Consider the following 16667-nt stretch of genomic DNA (forward strand, 5'->3'; position numbering starts at 1 on the left):
CCTCGCTCGCTCTATCGACTGCCTCCAGCAAGGGTAAGTGAGGTTATGAGGTTGGCATAGAGAGTGCTTAGATATGGGAAGTTGGATGTGAGATAGACCCTGTCATCTTCCGACACTTCTATTTGCTAGTGCAATGGGATCGTTGGTTGCAAGGGTGGGATGTCGATTATGTCATGCCTTGTAAATAATAGTGATGGACTTTGTAGCAATGGAAACAAACCAGCAATAACCCTGAGGGAGGACTACCCATGAGCCATACATATGTGATGAAAGCATCCATCCTGAGTGCTATAAACCCGGCATTTATAGACAGGTAGAAGATTTTTTTCTCATCTTCGAACAAGTCTTGGCAAATTATGCACAGAGTTTTGGTCCCTATGGAACATTCCCATTTGATTGTTGGATGAGCGGATATGATCCTAATTTGGAGTTGCTTCCATTGGATAAGCACTCATACTTTGAGCTGATCTTCCACTTGTAGAGCGGCCACAAGCTCTTGGTACACCACTATTGCGCATTGTAGTGGGACTTCATTGGTGTTGTCTTCCATTGCCTCATTGTTGTGCACTAGCAATTGGAGTTCGAGCTTGGAGATGCGCCCCTACCATTATATTTGGGAAGTTTGATTTTGCCCAAGGGGAGCCTGCCTTGATTGTTATTATTTTTGCCAAAATTGTTGCGATTGTTAAAGAAATTGTTTCCCTCTGCTTCGAGTTCAAGATCCCCATCATCGTCGCGATGGTGTTGTGTCATGGAGGAGTCAAAGGGATTTCATGAATTTCATGGGGAGAATCGGGGTAGAGGGTTGTCAGAGGCATTGGTCGAAGCGGAGTTGTATGTAGATTTGGCGAGCATTGGTGTCGGAGGTGTTGGCCGGAGCATAGCTACATGCAGATTTGGCAAGAGGTAGAACATGTGTCTCTACCGCCATAAGTGCGGGTGTTGATGTAGTTGTGTTGGGGGGGTTAGAGATGTGTTAGTGTTGTAGGTATTGTCATGTTAATAATGTGCCTAGGACATGTGTAGAGAAATGTGCTTGTGCAAACGGATCGTCAATTGAAGGTCACGATGGAAATTTATGAGCGAATTAGTGCAAAAAGGGGCCCAAACAGGGGCGCAAAATAACGGGTGCTCTAGGGATTCCAATATGGTGTGAAATGGGCTAGAAAAATGCCCCATAGTGTGGTGTTTTCATGTGTAAAATTGTGGTTCAAACAAGGTCCAATTTGGGTCCCAAATGGATGAGTTATGATGTTTTGAAGTAGGGGTGAAATGTGGCCTTTTTTTTTGTGTGTGTGTGTGGGGGGGGGGTGTTTCCTTGGCCTTAAGTGTGGTGTGAATGTGCTTTAATTATAACTGAGGGAGAGTAACTAACACTCAGTTCAGTTACTCTAACCTAGCTGATTGTGGCTAACTAATCGCAGTTAGTTGAACCAACTGCAATTAGTCTCCTGAACTGCAATTAGTATTAAAGCTTACCTATGCTAAACTAACCTGGATTTAAAACTAACCTATGTTAAACTAACCTAAGGTAATTATAACCTAGCATAGATTAGGAATAACCTAATTAGGGTTATTTTTTTTTCGGGCGACGCGCGATGGCAAGCTGAGTGGGAGGAGGGGGTTGTCATGGCCGAGGGGGAGGGAGAAGGGGGAGGAGTCTAGGGAATGGACGTGCGTGTGGAGAGGAGGGAGATGGAAGGAGGAGAGGGAGAATGTGTGGAGAGAAGACAGGTGCAGGCACAGACAGAGTGGAGGCATCGTGAGTGGGCACAGGAGGTAGAGACGAGGCGGGGTGGTGTAGGTGCCACCTGCATGGCGGGTGTCGCCACCCTGTGGTGGCAATTCCACCTAGTGCGGGCCACCAATGGCACACCGCCATTGGTGAGCTAGTTGCGCCACCACTGTGGTGGGTGTTGCAGGGCCGAGCCTTGTAGAAGCAAGGGCCTAAGGCCCTTAGGTTAGATAGGTAGATTGTTAGGGAGAGGAGGGCAGCCAGCCGAGGGGTGGAAAAAAGAAGAGGGGGGGAGGTGGGGGAGAGAACGGAGGGAGGGGGGGGTAGAGGGGGGGGAAAGAGAGGGGGGGGTGAGGGGATGGAGGGGGGGGGTTTGAGGGTGAATGGATGGTGGGTGGATGGCTAGGTTATCAATGCCGCAAGAAGGGCTCAAAATAACTCACTGTGTGTGAATGGGAGTAGGGTGGTAGTCGATGGAGAGGGACGAGGGTCTTGCATAGGACTCAGAATGGGGAAGAGGATGGAGGCTAGATGTGAAAGAAGAAGAATGAGGGGGTGGAGTGGGTTTTTATAGGAATGGGTGGAGGGTTAAGGTCAACCCTAAACTCTTCGTGAGCCATAACTTTTCATGGTTAGCTCAGATCGCTCTTTTGGCAAAAGTTGAAATGATTGAAATTGCAAGCTCTACACATTCGTGTCCATTACCTAGCCTGATTTGTTCTTCAAGTGGCTTATTTTTAAGAAAGAAAGAAAATTTCTTAAGGTAGTAACCCAAGGTTAATGCTTGGGGTTGATATATTTGGCTAGAGTTGGAAAACAAATTTACTCTCCTTGCCCTTGAGTGTTATGTTCATGAAAATTTGTAGTAGTTTGTTTTTTACACATACTTGCATATGTTTACTCGTTACTTGAGACGTTAATCTCCTTGGCAGCATTGGAGGTCAAGGGTTTAGGAACTAAGGGTTTAGGGGGAGCATAGGAGTGGGAGAGGAAGAAGGTGAAGAGCATGGGGGGGAAGAGGAGAGAGTAGAAGGGAGGAGGAGGGAGAGGATGGATTGCAAGGTTGGAGGAGTTGTAAGGTTAGGACATGCATTTGGACGTGGAGTGCAAGGAAGCATGGACACTTGGAGACAATTGCTTGGAATAACAAAGTAGAACTCAACACAATGCCCCAAAGAGTGTGGACTTCATTCCATTATGGGGTGTTTATACAAGTTGGAGAGCTTCTCTCTTTGCATGTAGGAATTGTAAGACATTCTCTCTCTACATGTAGAACTTGCATATAGAAGTTGCATGTAGGAGTTGCAAGTTGCATGTTGCATGTAGGAGTTGCATGTAGAACTCGCATGTAGAACATGCATGTAGAACTCGCATGTAGAACATGCATGTAGGAATCACATGTAGGACTTGCATGTAGAACATGCATGTAGGAGTTGCAATTAGAACATGCATGTTGAGGATTCTTAAGAGAGATTTTTCCTAGCCTTATGCAAGTACAAGCAGAGCTTTTTCGCTACTCTACACACACATTTTGTACTAGCTAAGTCCATGGTTGCACAGAGACAACAATGTGCAAGGCTAGGGTCAAGAGACAGGGGTTGTGATACATTTTCAACATCATAGCCATGCTTCTTTGTATAACTGTGAGTCCTTAATTTCTAGCAATGAATAATGCTACTCACTTCCACCTCTGTCAAACCTTCTTTACTTGGAATCCATTCGTGTTACTTTTGCAAGCGACCCTCACTTGCTACTCTATTCCTCCATGCATTTAAGTGTGTGTCTTGGGCTCCATGCTGTGGCCCCTCTTCTACATATGTGACCTACAGCTACAATAATCAGCGAGCAATATCAACACGTGTCCCAAGCTTGTGCATAGGTAGGAGGGTGATGATCAGTGGCTCCTAGAGCATAGTGAAAGCATCTACACCTTGTTCTCAGCATTAAGTATTACTTGGAATTTGCTATTGAACAAAGAAGGTAGGTATACGTATGCCCTTACCTTATCACGACACCCACGAGCTAAATTGATAGCCAACTCACTTTATTAGCCATGCAATGATTTAAGATGCTCACTTTATGGAAGACTAGGCAGTATTTATAGAGGTGTCCTCCCAATAAATGAAGGCTCACACCAAAAATGAATGGTCACTTTGCCTTTTCATTACCCACTCCTTTGCCCAAAAAATTAGGGTCACTTGCTAATTTCTCATATCCAACACATATAATGCACACATTCTTTTTTTGGTCCATAAGCAAGGGTTAATTTCATGATATTAATCAATTAGATACCCTTTGTGGTTGAGTGAATTTTACACAAATATATATAGGTCATGTGCTATTCGACTCATTGCAAAAGAATCTTCTTGACATGAATTTTAAGTGGTTGATTTAATGATTTTGCTCCCTTTTTTTCCAATATAGGCCAGGATCCTTTGGATTCATTAAATCCATGTTAAAAAACTCATTTTATTGGAATTGGCTATAAAGTATATCTCTTCTTAACCATAAATGTCATGTGTATGTGACTTTCCCATTGAAATAAAGAGTTTTCCAAAACACTCCTTAAATTACATTGTGATTTTCTATTATCATTCACACATAGTCATGGCCAAGGTATCTCCACTCACAAGATAGTGCCAAAGCCACCTCTATCATTGAGAGCATAGGTTGATGGATGAACATGTTATCATTTTAATGGAGACCCATCACTCTTAAAAGCACAAAGTAGATATGTTTGCAAGTAGATGTGTTTGCATCAGAGCAGGATTATGGGTTGATTTTGTTGGCAGTAAAAAGATGATTTTAAGCAGTGATGATTGGCACAATTTTAAAGGTGGCTAACATAGGATTGGTGGACTGTGGAGTACACATGTGTTGGCAAGAGTGGGTAGATTTGTTGCTTGGATCTTGTATCCATGTGATGGGTTGACCTTTGTTGGCAGTCGAGTTTGTGGTGCAAAGATCCTGGATTTCAAGGGCAGGATGTTGTTTCAACTATTTGGCCCATAAGAGGGGGCTTGGAATATGGGTTGTGTGGCACAAACCCCTTCACAGGCATAAGGAAATATATGTGTGGCTAATAAGATAAGGTAGCTATTTGAAGGAATAATGCCTTAAGAAGGCACTGTATGACACATGGATGAAGGAAAGACTAATCCCATAAGCATGGGGTGCTTGGATATAGTTAAAAATACTTGTGGAGCCTCTTTCATAATCTCGCTGGCCTTTTTGGAGAGTGAGAGAGGCATCATGGCTAGTAGGAAAGGGGATTGGTACCTTCCTCTACTTGGCATGATCTTTGGCCCACATTTGTGGCAAACAATAGTTTAAAAAGGGCCTATTATTTGTTGCCAAATCTCAAATTTGAGCAGACAAATAGAAATATCTTGAAATTTTGAGTAATTTGCCTTTCTGAACTGCCTCAATCCGAGTTATGCATCAAAAGTTATGACCCTTTGAAGATTTGGCTATGTACAAGTGAAAAGGGAACCCAAAAAAAAAAAAGGGAGCCACGTGGCATTTTGACCATCAAAGTGCCACGTGGTATCAAAATGGACACGTGTCTATTTTGATGCCACATGGCACTTCGGTGGCCGAGATGCAACGTGGCCTCTTTTTTCTTTTGGCCCCTTTTCACTTTTACATTGCCAAAACTTTTTTGATGCAGAACTCAGATTGAGGCGGTTCAAAAAGGAAAATTACTTGGAATTTCAAGATCTTTCTACTTGTGTGCTCAAATTTTGGATTTGGCAACAAAATAAAGGTCTATTGCAAGCTACAAACATTTAGGTGCATGTATGGCAATGATGACGCAAGAGCATTTAAAAGGGGTGTGTGTGTGTGTGTGTGTGTGTGTGTGTGTGTGTACGTGCACACAAATGATCTCTCTCTCTCTCTCTACATTTTAATGTTTGGAAAAAGATTGACACCTGGAAAAAAACTTGCCACATGGTATTTTGATGATTGAAATGCCGCATGGTAGTCTTTTTAAATAGTATAAAGTAACTTTTTTTGGGTTGTGTATGTGTTTGGTGAAAAAGTTTTAAGAAGGAAAACTTACTTGGATTGCTTTTAACTAGTAGGATCTAATGTATAGTCATGGTTGTTTGAAGCCTGCATGGTTGCCATGTGTCTTAAGGATGCCGTCAAGTGTAAGAGATCCCAATTCCCCCACCTCTTAGCCACACATATTTCTCTTCCCCCAAAGGTCCCGAGAGGAATGAGAGAGAGGGGAAATCAAGACAATATATCAAAGGCCACTAGGGCCACATTATTGCTTATGGGAATACATCCCACCAATGCCACATGTCCTATAGTGCGACAAATGCGCCAATAAACCATGCTCCCCTTATCTCAAACCACACAAGGCCGGGCCAATCAAATGCAAGCCACCACCAAATGCCATGTGGGTAGCACATTTTCCAAAGGCCACATGAGGGAACACATGTATCAGGGAGTCATCAAGAATTGTCACCGTTGTGCTGACACACACAAATCGAGAGTTGCACTTCAAAGTCGCCACATAGAACATGATAGTCCGTCTTCCATAGTCATGCAATTTCCATGTGTCACTCACAAAATGGCCACATAAAAAGCCACCATAGTCCTGTGGTAGCAGGGAACACCTAATCTGATACCATGTTGGTAGCATGCATGGCTGTCACATGTCCCGAGGATAGCACCAACTGTGGAGGATCCCAATTCCCAGCCTCCCAACCATACATACATGTGTCTCCCCCCAAAAGATCCTAGGAGGAGTGAGATAATCAAGCCAATATATCCAAGGTGTGACACCTACCACTAAACCATGCTCCGCTTAGCTCAATTGAGGTGGGAATCATCACCATCTCCAACAATGCCTACTTGCATAATTGATCAACATAATACTTATAGATTGTTCCAATCTCTTGAGCAAAATGGTTATGTTTCTTGATGGAGAGGAGGTCTTATCGCAAAGCAACAAAGAAAGGGAGAACACCAGAAAATGGTGGGTGCTAACTCACCCAGATCAAGGTAAGCTCTTATTATGTATTTATGGTACAAAGTGGTATAGACTGGGCCATTGGCCTTTACCCCAACAACCTCCCACTTAAAGGCCAATGCGCCTTTAAGGGAGAAGATGGGCATCCTAATGTCATCCGACACCCATCAACACTCTGCAATGTGCAAACCGCTTTGAGGAAAGACTCTTTGTAAGAAGATTTGCAGGGTTCTCATCTGTGTGAACCTTGACAAGCTAGATGCGCTTGTCCTCAATCACCTCTCTAATGAAGTGATACTTCACATCAATATGCTTTGTCTTCGCATGGAAGATAGGATTTCATGCCAACTAGATGGCACTCTGACTATCACAGTGCAAAACTAGAACCTCTCGTGCAATGCTCAAGTCTCCCACTAGACAAGTAAGCCATATAACTTCCTTGCATGCCTCAGTGGCCGCAACATACTCTGCCTCAGTGGTAGACAAAGCCATACATGGCTGCAAATGAGAGACCCATGAAATTGCACCTCCAATGAATGAGAAAACATATCCTATAGTAGACCTCCTAGTTTCTACATTCCTTGCAAAATCAACATCTACATATCCAACAACAAATGTGTCCTTTCTCCCAAAGAAAATGCACATGTTCTTTGTACCATTCAAGTATCTCATGATACCTTTCACTGCCTCCTAATGCTTCTTGCCAGGATTTGCCATATACCTGCTAACAGCTCCCACTACAAAAGCAATATCTGGACGTGCATAAAGATCATGCAACTTTGTCCACACACCATAGGCACCACCTATAGTATCTTTCACATTGAAATAGACCGATTTTGAAAGTGTAAGCATGATCGTGGAGTGTGCAAGCTCATCCAATTCCTTCCACTCTTCATCATCCTCCTAGTCCTCTGACTTTATGCCTTTGCATTTTATAGGCTTTACTTGCTTCTTCTGCACCAAAACATTGTAGATTTTCTCCTTCCAATAGGAGAACTTTGTGCCATCCAACTTCTCAATGTTAAACAATGCGTTCTCTGATGCTGAAGCCATCACAATGGATGATAGAACACCTAGAATACACTGCACCAATGTACCAAACTCAAGCCCAAAAAATATCAACTGCAATGACAATAGCCACACTATCATTGTCACAAATACATGTTCTACTATAAGTGATCTCAGGGCATCCCAAAACTAGCCAATAGCTTTCGCATGGTAGCTCCGATGCAAAAAGTGTAAATAAAATCAATGTAGCTTGTAGGAAACTCTACAACTTCTCAGTTTACAGCAGGTCCAAAATCCTTACAGATTTCCTTATATCTATTGTTGGAGACCACCACCTAAACTTTTACTGTTGTAATAACAGTCTGCAACAGTTTTGGCCTGTTTTGAACTGTCAATATCTTCCCAACCGTAACTCGATTGCCTTTGCTGTAAACACCAAAGTTGTAGACAACCAATAGATCTACAAAATTATAGTTTATTGTAGTCCAAATTCATCATAGATTTTTTGATATTCATTGCTGAATGCAGCCCCCTGCTCACTTTTTCTAGCTGTTGTCATAAACTGTCAAAACTGTAAGTCATGGGCATACCAGGCATCATAATTTTTTCTCAAGATCTTGAATTGAAATGCTTTCAAAAACAAGATTGTAGATTGTCCAAAAAACTAAAACTTCTTAGTTCAACTCAGAAGACAATTCCTCATGGATTCTCTGATATTCACTTCTGAATACGGCCACCTGCTCACTTTTTACTGTTGTCACAAGACTACAAACTGCCAATCACCAACTTTTCCTGAAGCATTTGAGGCATAAACTCCAATGAAATAGCCCAACAATTCTGAAAATTGTTGTTCGAAAAATTCCCTTAGTGGGAAGAGTATTGCACTCGAAAATAATCCCTTCCTGGGATACAAGACAACTTCAAAAGAACACTACCCACTTATGCTCACTTTCTTCTAAGCCAAACAAAGGCTGAAAATGCATCAATTGTAAGCAATCACTTTTAGCCAAACCTTTGGCTTGATATGCATCAACTTGAAGGCATAAACCCAATTGAAATTTGAATGTACCATCCGCCTTTGATCAACTGGAGTCCGCCACAAGCAAAAGACGTTTTTGCTTTCGAGCCCCAAAAAAGCAACTTCCAGTGGCTAGACTTGCAGAGCAGTAGGTTATTTTTGACTGTAGATGGATAATATTCCTTCTTCCTCGCTCAAACAAGGCAATATATTGTCCTAAAAGATGGGGACAGGCTGGAATTGCAGAGAGTAGCAGGTCGTTTTTGACCGTAGATGGACAATATTCATCCTCCCCCACTCAAACAAGGAAATAGACTACTGGAAGAGTTGAGGCAACCTGATATATAAGGCTGAAACAGAAAAAACAAGCTAGTATATGTCAAAATATAACTCCTAGGGGCAGTCCTAGGAGACTCCATGCAGCAAGTTCGGGCTCTTAGCATAGCAACACCGCAATGCTATAGTCTCCTTGTTGGTTGCGGTTAACTAAGCTCTGAGACTAGTTGATGGAGAGGAGGTCTTATCACAGAGCAACAAAGAAAGGGAGAACACCAAAAAATGGTGGGTGCTAACTCACCCAGATCAAGGTAAGCTCTTATTATGTATGTATGGTACAAAGGGGTATAGACTGGGCCATTGGCCTTTACCCCAACATTTCTCCACATGCTTATTTTAGTCTTTTATATATATCCATAGTTAGACCTTGACCTACTTCACAAGAAAAATATTGAAGAAATTTCTTGCACTCTTCTCTTGCAATTATGTAAGAGAGAGAGAGAGAGAGAGAGAGAGAGAGAGAGAGAGTCATGAGGGGGGAGAGAGAGAGAGAGAGGGGGGGGGGGGAACGAGTGGATAGAGGGGAGTTGAGAAGAAGAGAATTTACATGCGCAATTAGAGAGAGGAAAAACATACATTCAAAGAGAGAAGAAAGAAGAGGGAAGAGAGAAGAGAGAAGAGAGAACCATGGTCTGAGATACCCGAGTCCAGACTGTTTCACCATGCATGGGACCTCTTAGCCACCACCCTTCTTCCAAAGTGTAGAATCAATCCAGCCTAGTAGCCTTGAACTCCTTTCCCTTTTTGCTGTTTTGTCATGACTCGGCCGTGAGAACTCTTTTAGATTCATAGGATCTAGCTTAGCATAGTCCACCATGCCTTTACTTATCACCAACTATTCCCATGCATCCTTTTCTTGACCTATGATTGGCGGGGCTGGGTGAGAATGTCATTGGTCGTGAAGTTCTAGTCCCCTCGACTATCCAATGATCTTCTACCATGCAAACCTCTAGGCACTCCCAACAATTGATCCTATCTTGCAGAGAATGAGGTCCATACATTGACACAACCCTAAACACAAAGCCATCCCAACATGCAGAAACAACAATAATTGAACCTTCCTCATCTCTAAAAAGCTCCTTGGGGATGAGGCTATTTTGCAACAGGGCTATCGTGCCACCCTCACCATGCTGCAGACAATTAACATAGACTTCAAAACCAAGCCTATGAAGATCAAACCACCAATTCTCATTCGAGCTGCACTTCAATCTTGGAGCAACAAAACTTGGGGTCTCCACTTCTTCACCATGGTGAGACATCCTTTTTGTTTATGTTTACTGCACCACCCTATAATATTCTAAGGCATTACAACAATACCCGAGCCCTTGCTACTCTCTGCACCCCGATTATTGAGTGAGGGCTTTGTAAGCATCTCTAAAGAGATTGAATATTTCTCACTGGAGTTGCCACCTTGGACTTACCTTTTTTATCCACCACCCTCCATTGATCACTTGATTCTATATTGGCCCCTATTGAACCATGATCGTATGTGCTCATGGTTGGGTGTGACGACGAGATTTCTTGATTAGAAACTAACTGAATTGGTACACCCTCATGCATGCTTGAATCCAAAGGTGAAGGGACCTTGTTTGCTTGTGCGAGGGCCATGTTGGCTGGTCTCTCCATGCATTCCTTGGCAAAATGACCCATTTGCTTAAACAGATATCGGGGAATGACCCAAATATAACTTACTGAGCAAACAAAAGCCCGCCTAGGAACTTAACCTCACTATAATCCAGAACTGTGGCTGGATCCCACAAGATCCAAGCCCTCTTATGACTAAATGGCGATCGTGCTGTTGGAGGAATAAGTAGCACTTTTCTCAAAGTTATAGCAATCTTATCGAAAGACTCCCCCAACCAAGGCAGGAGATTCGGGAAATCCACCCACACTGGGCAGTCGTGGTATAGAAATTATCCATAGAGAAGGTCATACTCTAAGGGATAACAAGCACTAAAGCACTAGCAAACATGTAGGACCTACCCAAAGTGTCGTTGCAAAGAGCTTCCAAACCCCCCAAAAAAAAAACCTTTACCAATGAATTTTGCCACATAGTCCGAGGCTAGAATGTTGCATTCAAACACAAAAAACTGTTGGAGTTCTTCCAAAGATATTACCCTTCCTATGAAGAAGAAGTAGGCACTTCCTCTTGCCAACCGCTCCTTCCTGTAAAGAAGAAGTGGGCACTTCCTCTTGCCAACCGCTCGAGCTTAGGCCTAATGTCTTCAACTTGAAGCTCATAGTGCGCAACATGCTTCTAACCCACTTCATACTGCCCTCTGGTGGCAACTCCCCTTGCATGTCAAGCAACTTTTGCTTGCAAGATCTGTTTGATTTTTTCCAACTGCAATGGTGTGAAGCCCACTTGAAGCTTTTTTGCCAACGCTTCCATATAAGACATCGATTCACCATTCTTGAGCAACTCACTCGTATGCACCCCTGTAGTGCCCACCTTGCTCTCATCACTACTCTCATCTCATTGCTCTCCACCTCCTTCGAGGTACTTCCACATTCGGAAGAAATTCCATTCGAAGACAAGCTTGTACATCGGCATTTGCCGGCAAGCAGGGTCCCTGCGTATCTAAAATGGGTGCTTTCTAGCACCACATAGGGATGGGTGGCGAGCATCCACTACTTAGGCTAGCTCCCTCACTCCTGACCAACATGTATGATCTCATAGCTCCCTCTTTAATGCCCCCTACCCTCCATTATTCTTTAGAGAATGCCCCTTTATAGTGGATCCTTGTGGATTCCACTTGCAATTGTTTTAAAAAGTTGATTGCATTGGAAGTTTCAAACTTTTATGGAGATCATCCTACAAAGCTTTAACTTCAGCCTGAAATTGCCTTTATCAATAGCCTAGTTGACTAAAGAAGTTGTGTGCTTTCTCTTTTGCATTTGAAAGTGCCTACTAAGATAGGAGGCAATGCGCAATGCCCACATGCACTTGTGCACTCTTTGCATTGGGCATTGTTTGTGCAAAGATTATGGTATTCTAAGTGGAACTAAAAAATAACAATGTTTTCTTTTCAATTTGGTGTATAGGCCACAAACAATGTGGGCATCTCTATCTATACATTTATCAATGTTATGGGGACATAATGGTTGAACTCAACTTGTCAATTTGGTGTACTGTCCACAAACAATTGGGGCATCTATATATGAACATTTATCAATGTTATGGAGACATATTGGCTCAACTCAACTTGTCACCACCTTCCCTAATGCTCTACAAAATTAAAATCAATTAATTAATGTCTCTCTAATCCCCCCTAAGCGCTCAATTATTAATTAAGCTAAGCTCTAACCCCCCTAATTGCTTAACTATTAATTAAACTAGCGTATACCCCCCTCCCCCGCCCTCCTTTGCCCACGCTCCTTCCTTCTCCTCCCAATGCTCCTGCTTCCTCCTCCCTCCCCCCACTCCTCCTCCCCCTCCTCATCTTCCTCCACTCCTCACCTTCCCCCTTCCTCCTCTGCTCCATGCTTCCTCCCCACTCCTCAACCCCCTCCTTCCTCCATGTTTGTATTGGGAGGGCTTCACAGCCCCCCTTGCATGTTCTCTACCGAGCCCCCCCTCCTCTTATACGTGCATAGGCGATGGTAGCTTATTCACACCCATGTTTTGTCGATGGGGACGTCCCTCTTGCAGTTCCCCTCTCCGCTTGGCTCGATCTCTCCTCCCCTCTCCCTCTTTGCTCTCCTGGTCGGGGGCGGCTGGTCTCTATATACTAGCACGGAGAAGCTTCTGGAGAAGCTGTTGGCTGCAGAAGGATTGAGAGGCGGAAGCTGATAGAAGGATCGAGAAGATGCGAGCATTCATTCATTCAAGTTCCAACCTTACCTTAATACCTTCATTCGCGTGTGCGACAACTAATTAATTGAATTTCCTATTTTTTCACGCTCAAGGACCAATTGGCTCAACTCAACTTATCAATTTGGTGTTTGTCAAGAGACAATGTGGGCATCTATATATATACATTTATATATATATATATATAAATACAATGTGGGCGTCTACATATATACATTTATCAATGTTATGGGGACATACTCAACTTGTAATTTGATGTATTGTCCATAGACAATGTGGGCATCTAGATATATACATTTATCAATGTTATGGGGAATCACCTTACTTTAATCCAAAAGTATTGCAGAGGTGGTTGCAAGGATCTTCAAGAGAGATTTTTGCAGTGTGGCTTTTTGTGGGCAATTTGCAGCAATCAGTTTCCAATGTCTTTTGAGTAGAGAAAGTTTCTTCATCATGCTTGCTCTCTTTGATCTCGTCTCAAGCATTTTGTAGCAAAATTTGCATGGCTTGCTGCGACGTGTGTCAATTGAAGGTGATCTAGTTTCTGATTCGGGCAGAAAATTTTTGCATTACCTGCTCTCTTGACGAGCATTTGAGCTAACGACACGGAAAGTTCGACCTGCTTATGCTAATTCGTAACCGATTCATCACTGTCGGACTTCAGAGGCGATATCACTTTGAAGGCGAATCAGTTTCTGATTCGACCAGAAAATTTGCATTACCTGCTTCTATTTGCGAGCTATCGAGCTAAGTTCTAACGATACGGAAAGTTCGAGCTGCTAATTCGTAACAGATTCATCACTGCCCGACTTCAAAGACAAAAATCACGTTCTATAGAGTTCCGGAAGGCGAAGGCGTAATTACAAAATCGGTTTAGCCTCTGCAGAGTGCAGAATCCAATGATTCCAATGTAAAGATGAGACGGTTCAGCCATCCGTCATGTCTCTTACAGAGTAAGATCAAATCGAATTGATTTCTACTGCACAGCAGGCTGAAAATTGGGCGCTTAGCACGCTGTCCGTTCTGAATTCTACTTACTCAAGCGGCGAGAATTTAAGAGCACCGTCATCACTTCCTTCATAGTTCTGGCGACCCTTTAAACTCCACATGCTTTTCTGCACCGCGGTCCGCAGCTTGCGTGCTTCAGTAAATTCAGCCTGCTTGTCTGGCCGCTCCTCAAGGGCCTCAATACGGTTCGTGATGAGTGCGGCGTGGATCTTGTAAAATCTTTTAGACAACCGTACTCCGTCGAGCCTCTGGAGTCTGTATTACTCTGTATCAGGACCCAGTAGAGGCTGTACGCATAGCAGAGCAAGATGCCGGCCTTTTCATGGACCAGGAAGTAAAAATGCTTGTAAGCTCTTTAGCAGAACATTTTAGCGCTTGCGGGGCTCCACAGATGCAGCTGCTGCAGCCTTGACGGTTTAAAGGGATTCCACTTGAAATTACTTCCAGCGCCTAAGCGTCATGTCTACCAAGATGAGCAGGAAGAAAAGCTTCAGCAGAGCATCGAGCTTTTCTTTTGCAAGTTGTTTCCGAGGGACTCGTAGTCCCAGTATCCGGGCAGCTGGATTTCTCGAGCAACTGGATGCTGGCTACGACAGGTTGGGCTTTGCCGACGAAGAAGTAAAAGAAGAAGAAGAAGAAGCGCGCGTGATACATCTTGGGAAACCGCCTTCCTCAGCGAGCAAGGAGAGAGCGAAGAGATCTCTCTCTTTCTGCATGCCAAGAGATTCCAAAGGAAGCTTGAGCTCCAGAGTTAAGGGAGCATTTGGGGAGGTGATTGATGTAGCCAGGAAGACCACTCCTCACATAAACGAGCTGTTTGTGGGCAACCAACTTCTAATGCAGGTAACATCAAGCTCTCTGCCGAGGCATGGCAAGAACCTCACACCTTCCGCTGGGTTTGTTGACAATTCTATTAGGAATGCCGATGCTTTCCTGCACGAAAGATGATGTTTGGAGAGATTGATGTGGAAACAGACAAGAGCTACGGCAATATCTGTGAAGTTTGTTCGAAGATTGGTACTGCTCGACGGCATGATCTCTGTATAGTAACCTCTATGTATAACAGAACTGAAAGATTCTGAGGGCGGATAAGCCTCCGAACTGTCTCCTGCAATTTTGTGGGATGTGTAAAGTTTGTGAATCCCTGAATTTCAAGATGAAATGAGAAAAAACGCTATGTGTGCTTTTAAGCTAATGCAGGTTGAAGCAGAACGATTTTGCTGATTTCTTTGATGCAATGCTATTGTTTTTCTCGATTTCTACGATCTTGCTTTGAAGTAACAAAAGCGAGATGTGTGCTAAGTTTTTGTATGTTCAATAGGCCGATTTTTTCAACGATCTTACTTGGGGTGGCAATGGATTTTGAGCTTATGCTTTTGTATATGTCATAACTAAGAACTTTTGCAGGAACCTAGATCGCCTTCCATCTACTGAGCCAAATCTATCAAAATCAATATCATCACCTGTTGGGAAATGTTGCAGAGAAAGCTGAGCTTTGCAAAATCGTTCCCTCTAAAACTGAGGGAATAGTCTCTCTTTGTATATAGACATCTGTTATTTGGGAGCTCAGCTTCTCGAGACTACAATGTAAGCACACACCAACATCCAACCATTGCATGTCTGAAAGCCGAGGCTCTTGCATTCAGTCTGCTCAGAAGGTCATCTTAGCAAGGGTGGATTTTAGCTGACAGTCTACATGTGGAAGCCAATCAGGATTGGAAAGTCTTTATTATACTCCATAAAAATTTGGCCTTATAGAACTAGGGGTAGATGTATATTTTCCTTCTCTTGGAGTGTGAGGGTAATGTAGATGGGTAAGCTATTTCTTCGAATTCTTTAAAGAAAGATAATCGCCCAAATTGTACATTTTCCCTAGATGTTTTTGAGTCAGCCCACATATCAAGGCCAATTTATATCAATTGCGAGTACAAAGCCGAGTTAAGTTTAACAAAGAGTTTGCATTTATTTAAATCTAGCCTTTTAGATTGTTCTCAAGTTAAATGAAGAGTTTGCTTTTATTTAAATCTAGCCTTGTAGATTATGCACTCTAATGTGAGTATAGAGCCGAGTCACGTGTAATAAAGAGTTTGCTTTTATGTAAACATAGCCTTGTGGATTATGTGAAGATTACGTTAGTGATTGCTCCCTCTACATTTTACCCTCCTTGCGTGCCTTATATATCATGCAAGCATTGAGTGGATATTCTTTTCCTTTTTCTTTTTCAAGTGACAAGCCTTGCTATTTTAAACACCAAGGTTTTAAAAGCATTTTTTGCACGAGCTTGTTATATAAATGTTGCCTAATGTGATTACATTTAGTTGTCAAGAGATGTGAGCCTTTTTCCAATAGCAATCAAGGTTTTAAATTCAAAGGGCATTCTTGTTGGGATTGGATTGGTATCTAATTATCTTAAATATCTTAAGAGCCTTGCCATGCAAGGCTCTTAGATTGAGTTTTGTAGATAAAGTTAAAAATGTAGGACATACAACAAGTTCTTGTTGGGCAATCTAGTTGCTCTAGTAGCTTTCATTCCCCCCACCTCTCTTTCCAAGAAGGGCCTTTTATACTAGTGTTTCATGAATGGGATTAGCTTCCATATTTATGACTTGTTTTGTTTACTTAAATATAAAATGTACTAAAAGTTTAAGTGCAAGAGGGCGTCCATTGATAATGGAAGTAGTGGGCCAGTGTGATGGGCTGTCAATGACATGTGAACGATGTTTGGAAACTCCCTCTTTGAAGTGACTTCAATGATTTTTTGTAA

The 16667-nt window shown here is 42.8% G+C and overlaps 1 protein-coding gene across 2 annotated transcripts; it reads left to right on the forward strand.

Moving 5' to 3' along the window:
* Nucleotides 1–14171: 14171 nt before the first annotated feature.
* LOC147896863 (uncharacterized) lies at nucleotides 14172–15372 on the forward strand. Of its 2 annotated transcripts, none has more exons than XM_087382035.1 (2): nucleotides 14172–14746; nucleotides 14879–15098. In XM_087382035.1, the coding sequence occupies exons 1-2, from the start codon at nucleotides 14363–14365 to the stop codon at nucleotides 14948–14950; spliced, it is 456 nt and encodes a 151-aa protein (XP_087238161.1). In that variant the 5' UTR covers nucleotides 14172–14362; the 3' UTR covers nucleotides 14951–15098. The 2 variants fall into 2 exon arrangements, with proteins under 2 accessions (XP_087238161.1, XP_087238162.1); XM_087382036.1 differs by lacking the exon at nucleotides 14879–15098 and adding an exon at nucleotides 15311–15372 and having other exon boundaries at nucleotides 14173–14746.
* Nucleotides 15373–16667: the final 1295 nt, after the last annotated feature.

This window comes from Dipteris shenzhenensis, chromosome 11 (assembly GCF_047967505.1).
Source record: "Dipteris shenzhenensis isolate YYH24624 ecotype China chromosome 11, Dip_SZ_1.0, whole genome shotgun sequence".
Lineage (NCBI taxonomy): Eukaryota > Viridiplantae > Streptophyta > Polypodiopsida > Gleicheniales > Dipteridaceae > Dipteris > Dipteris shenzhenensis.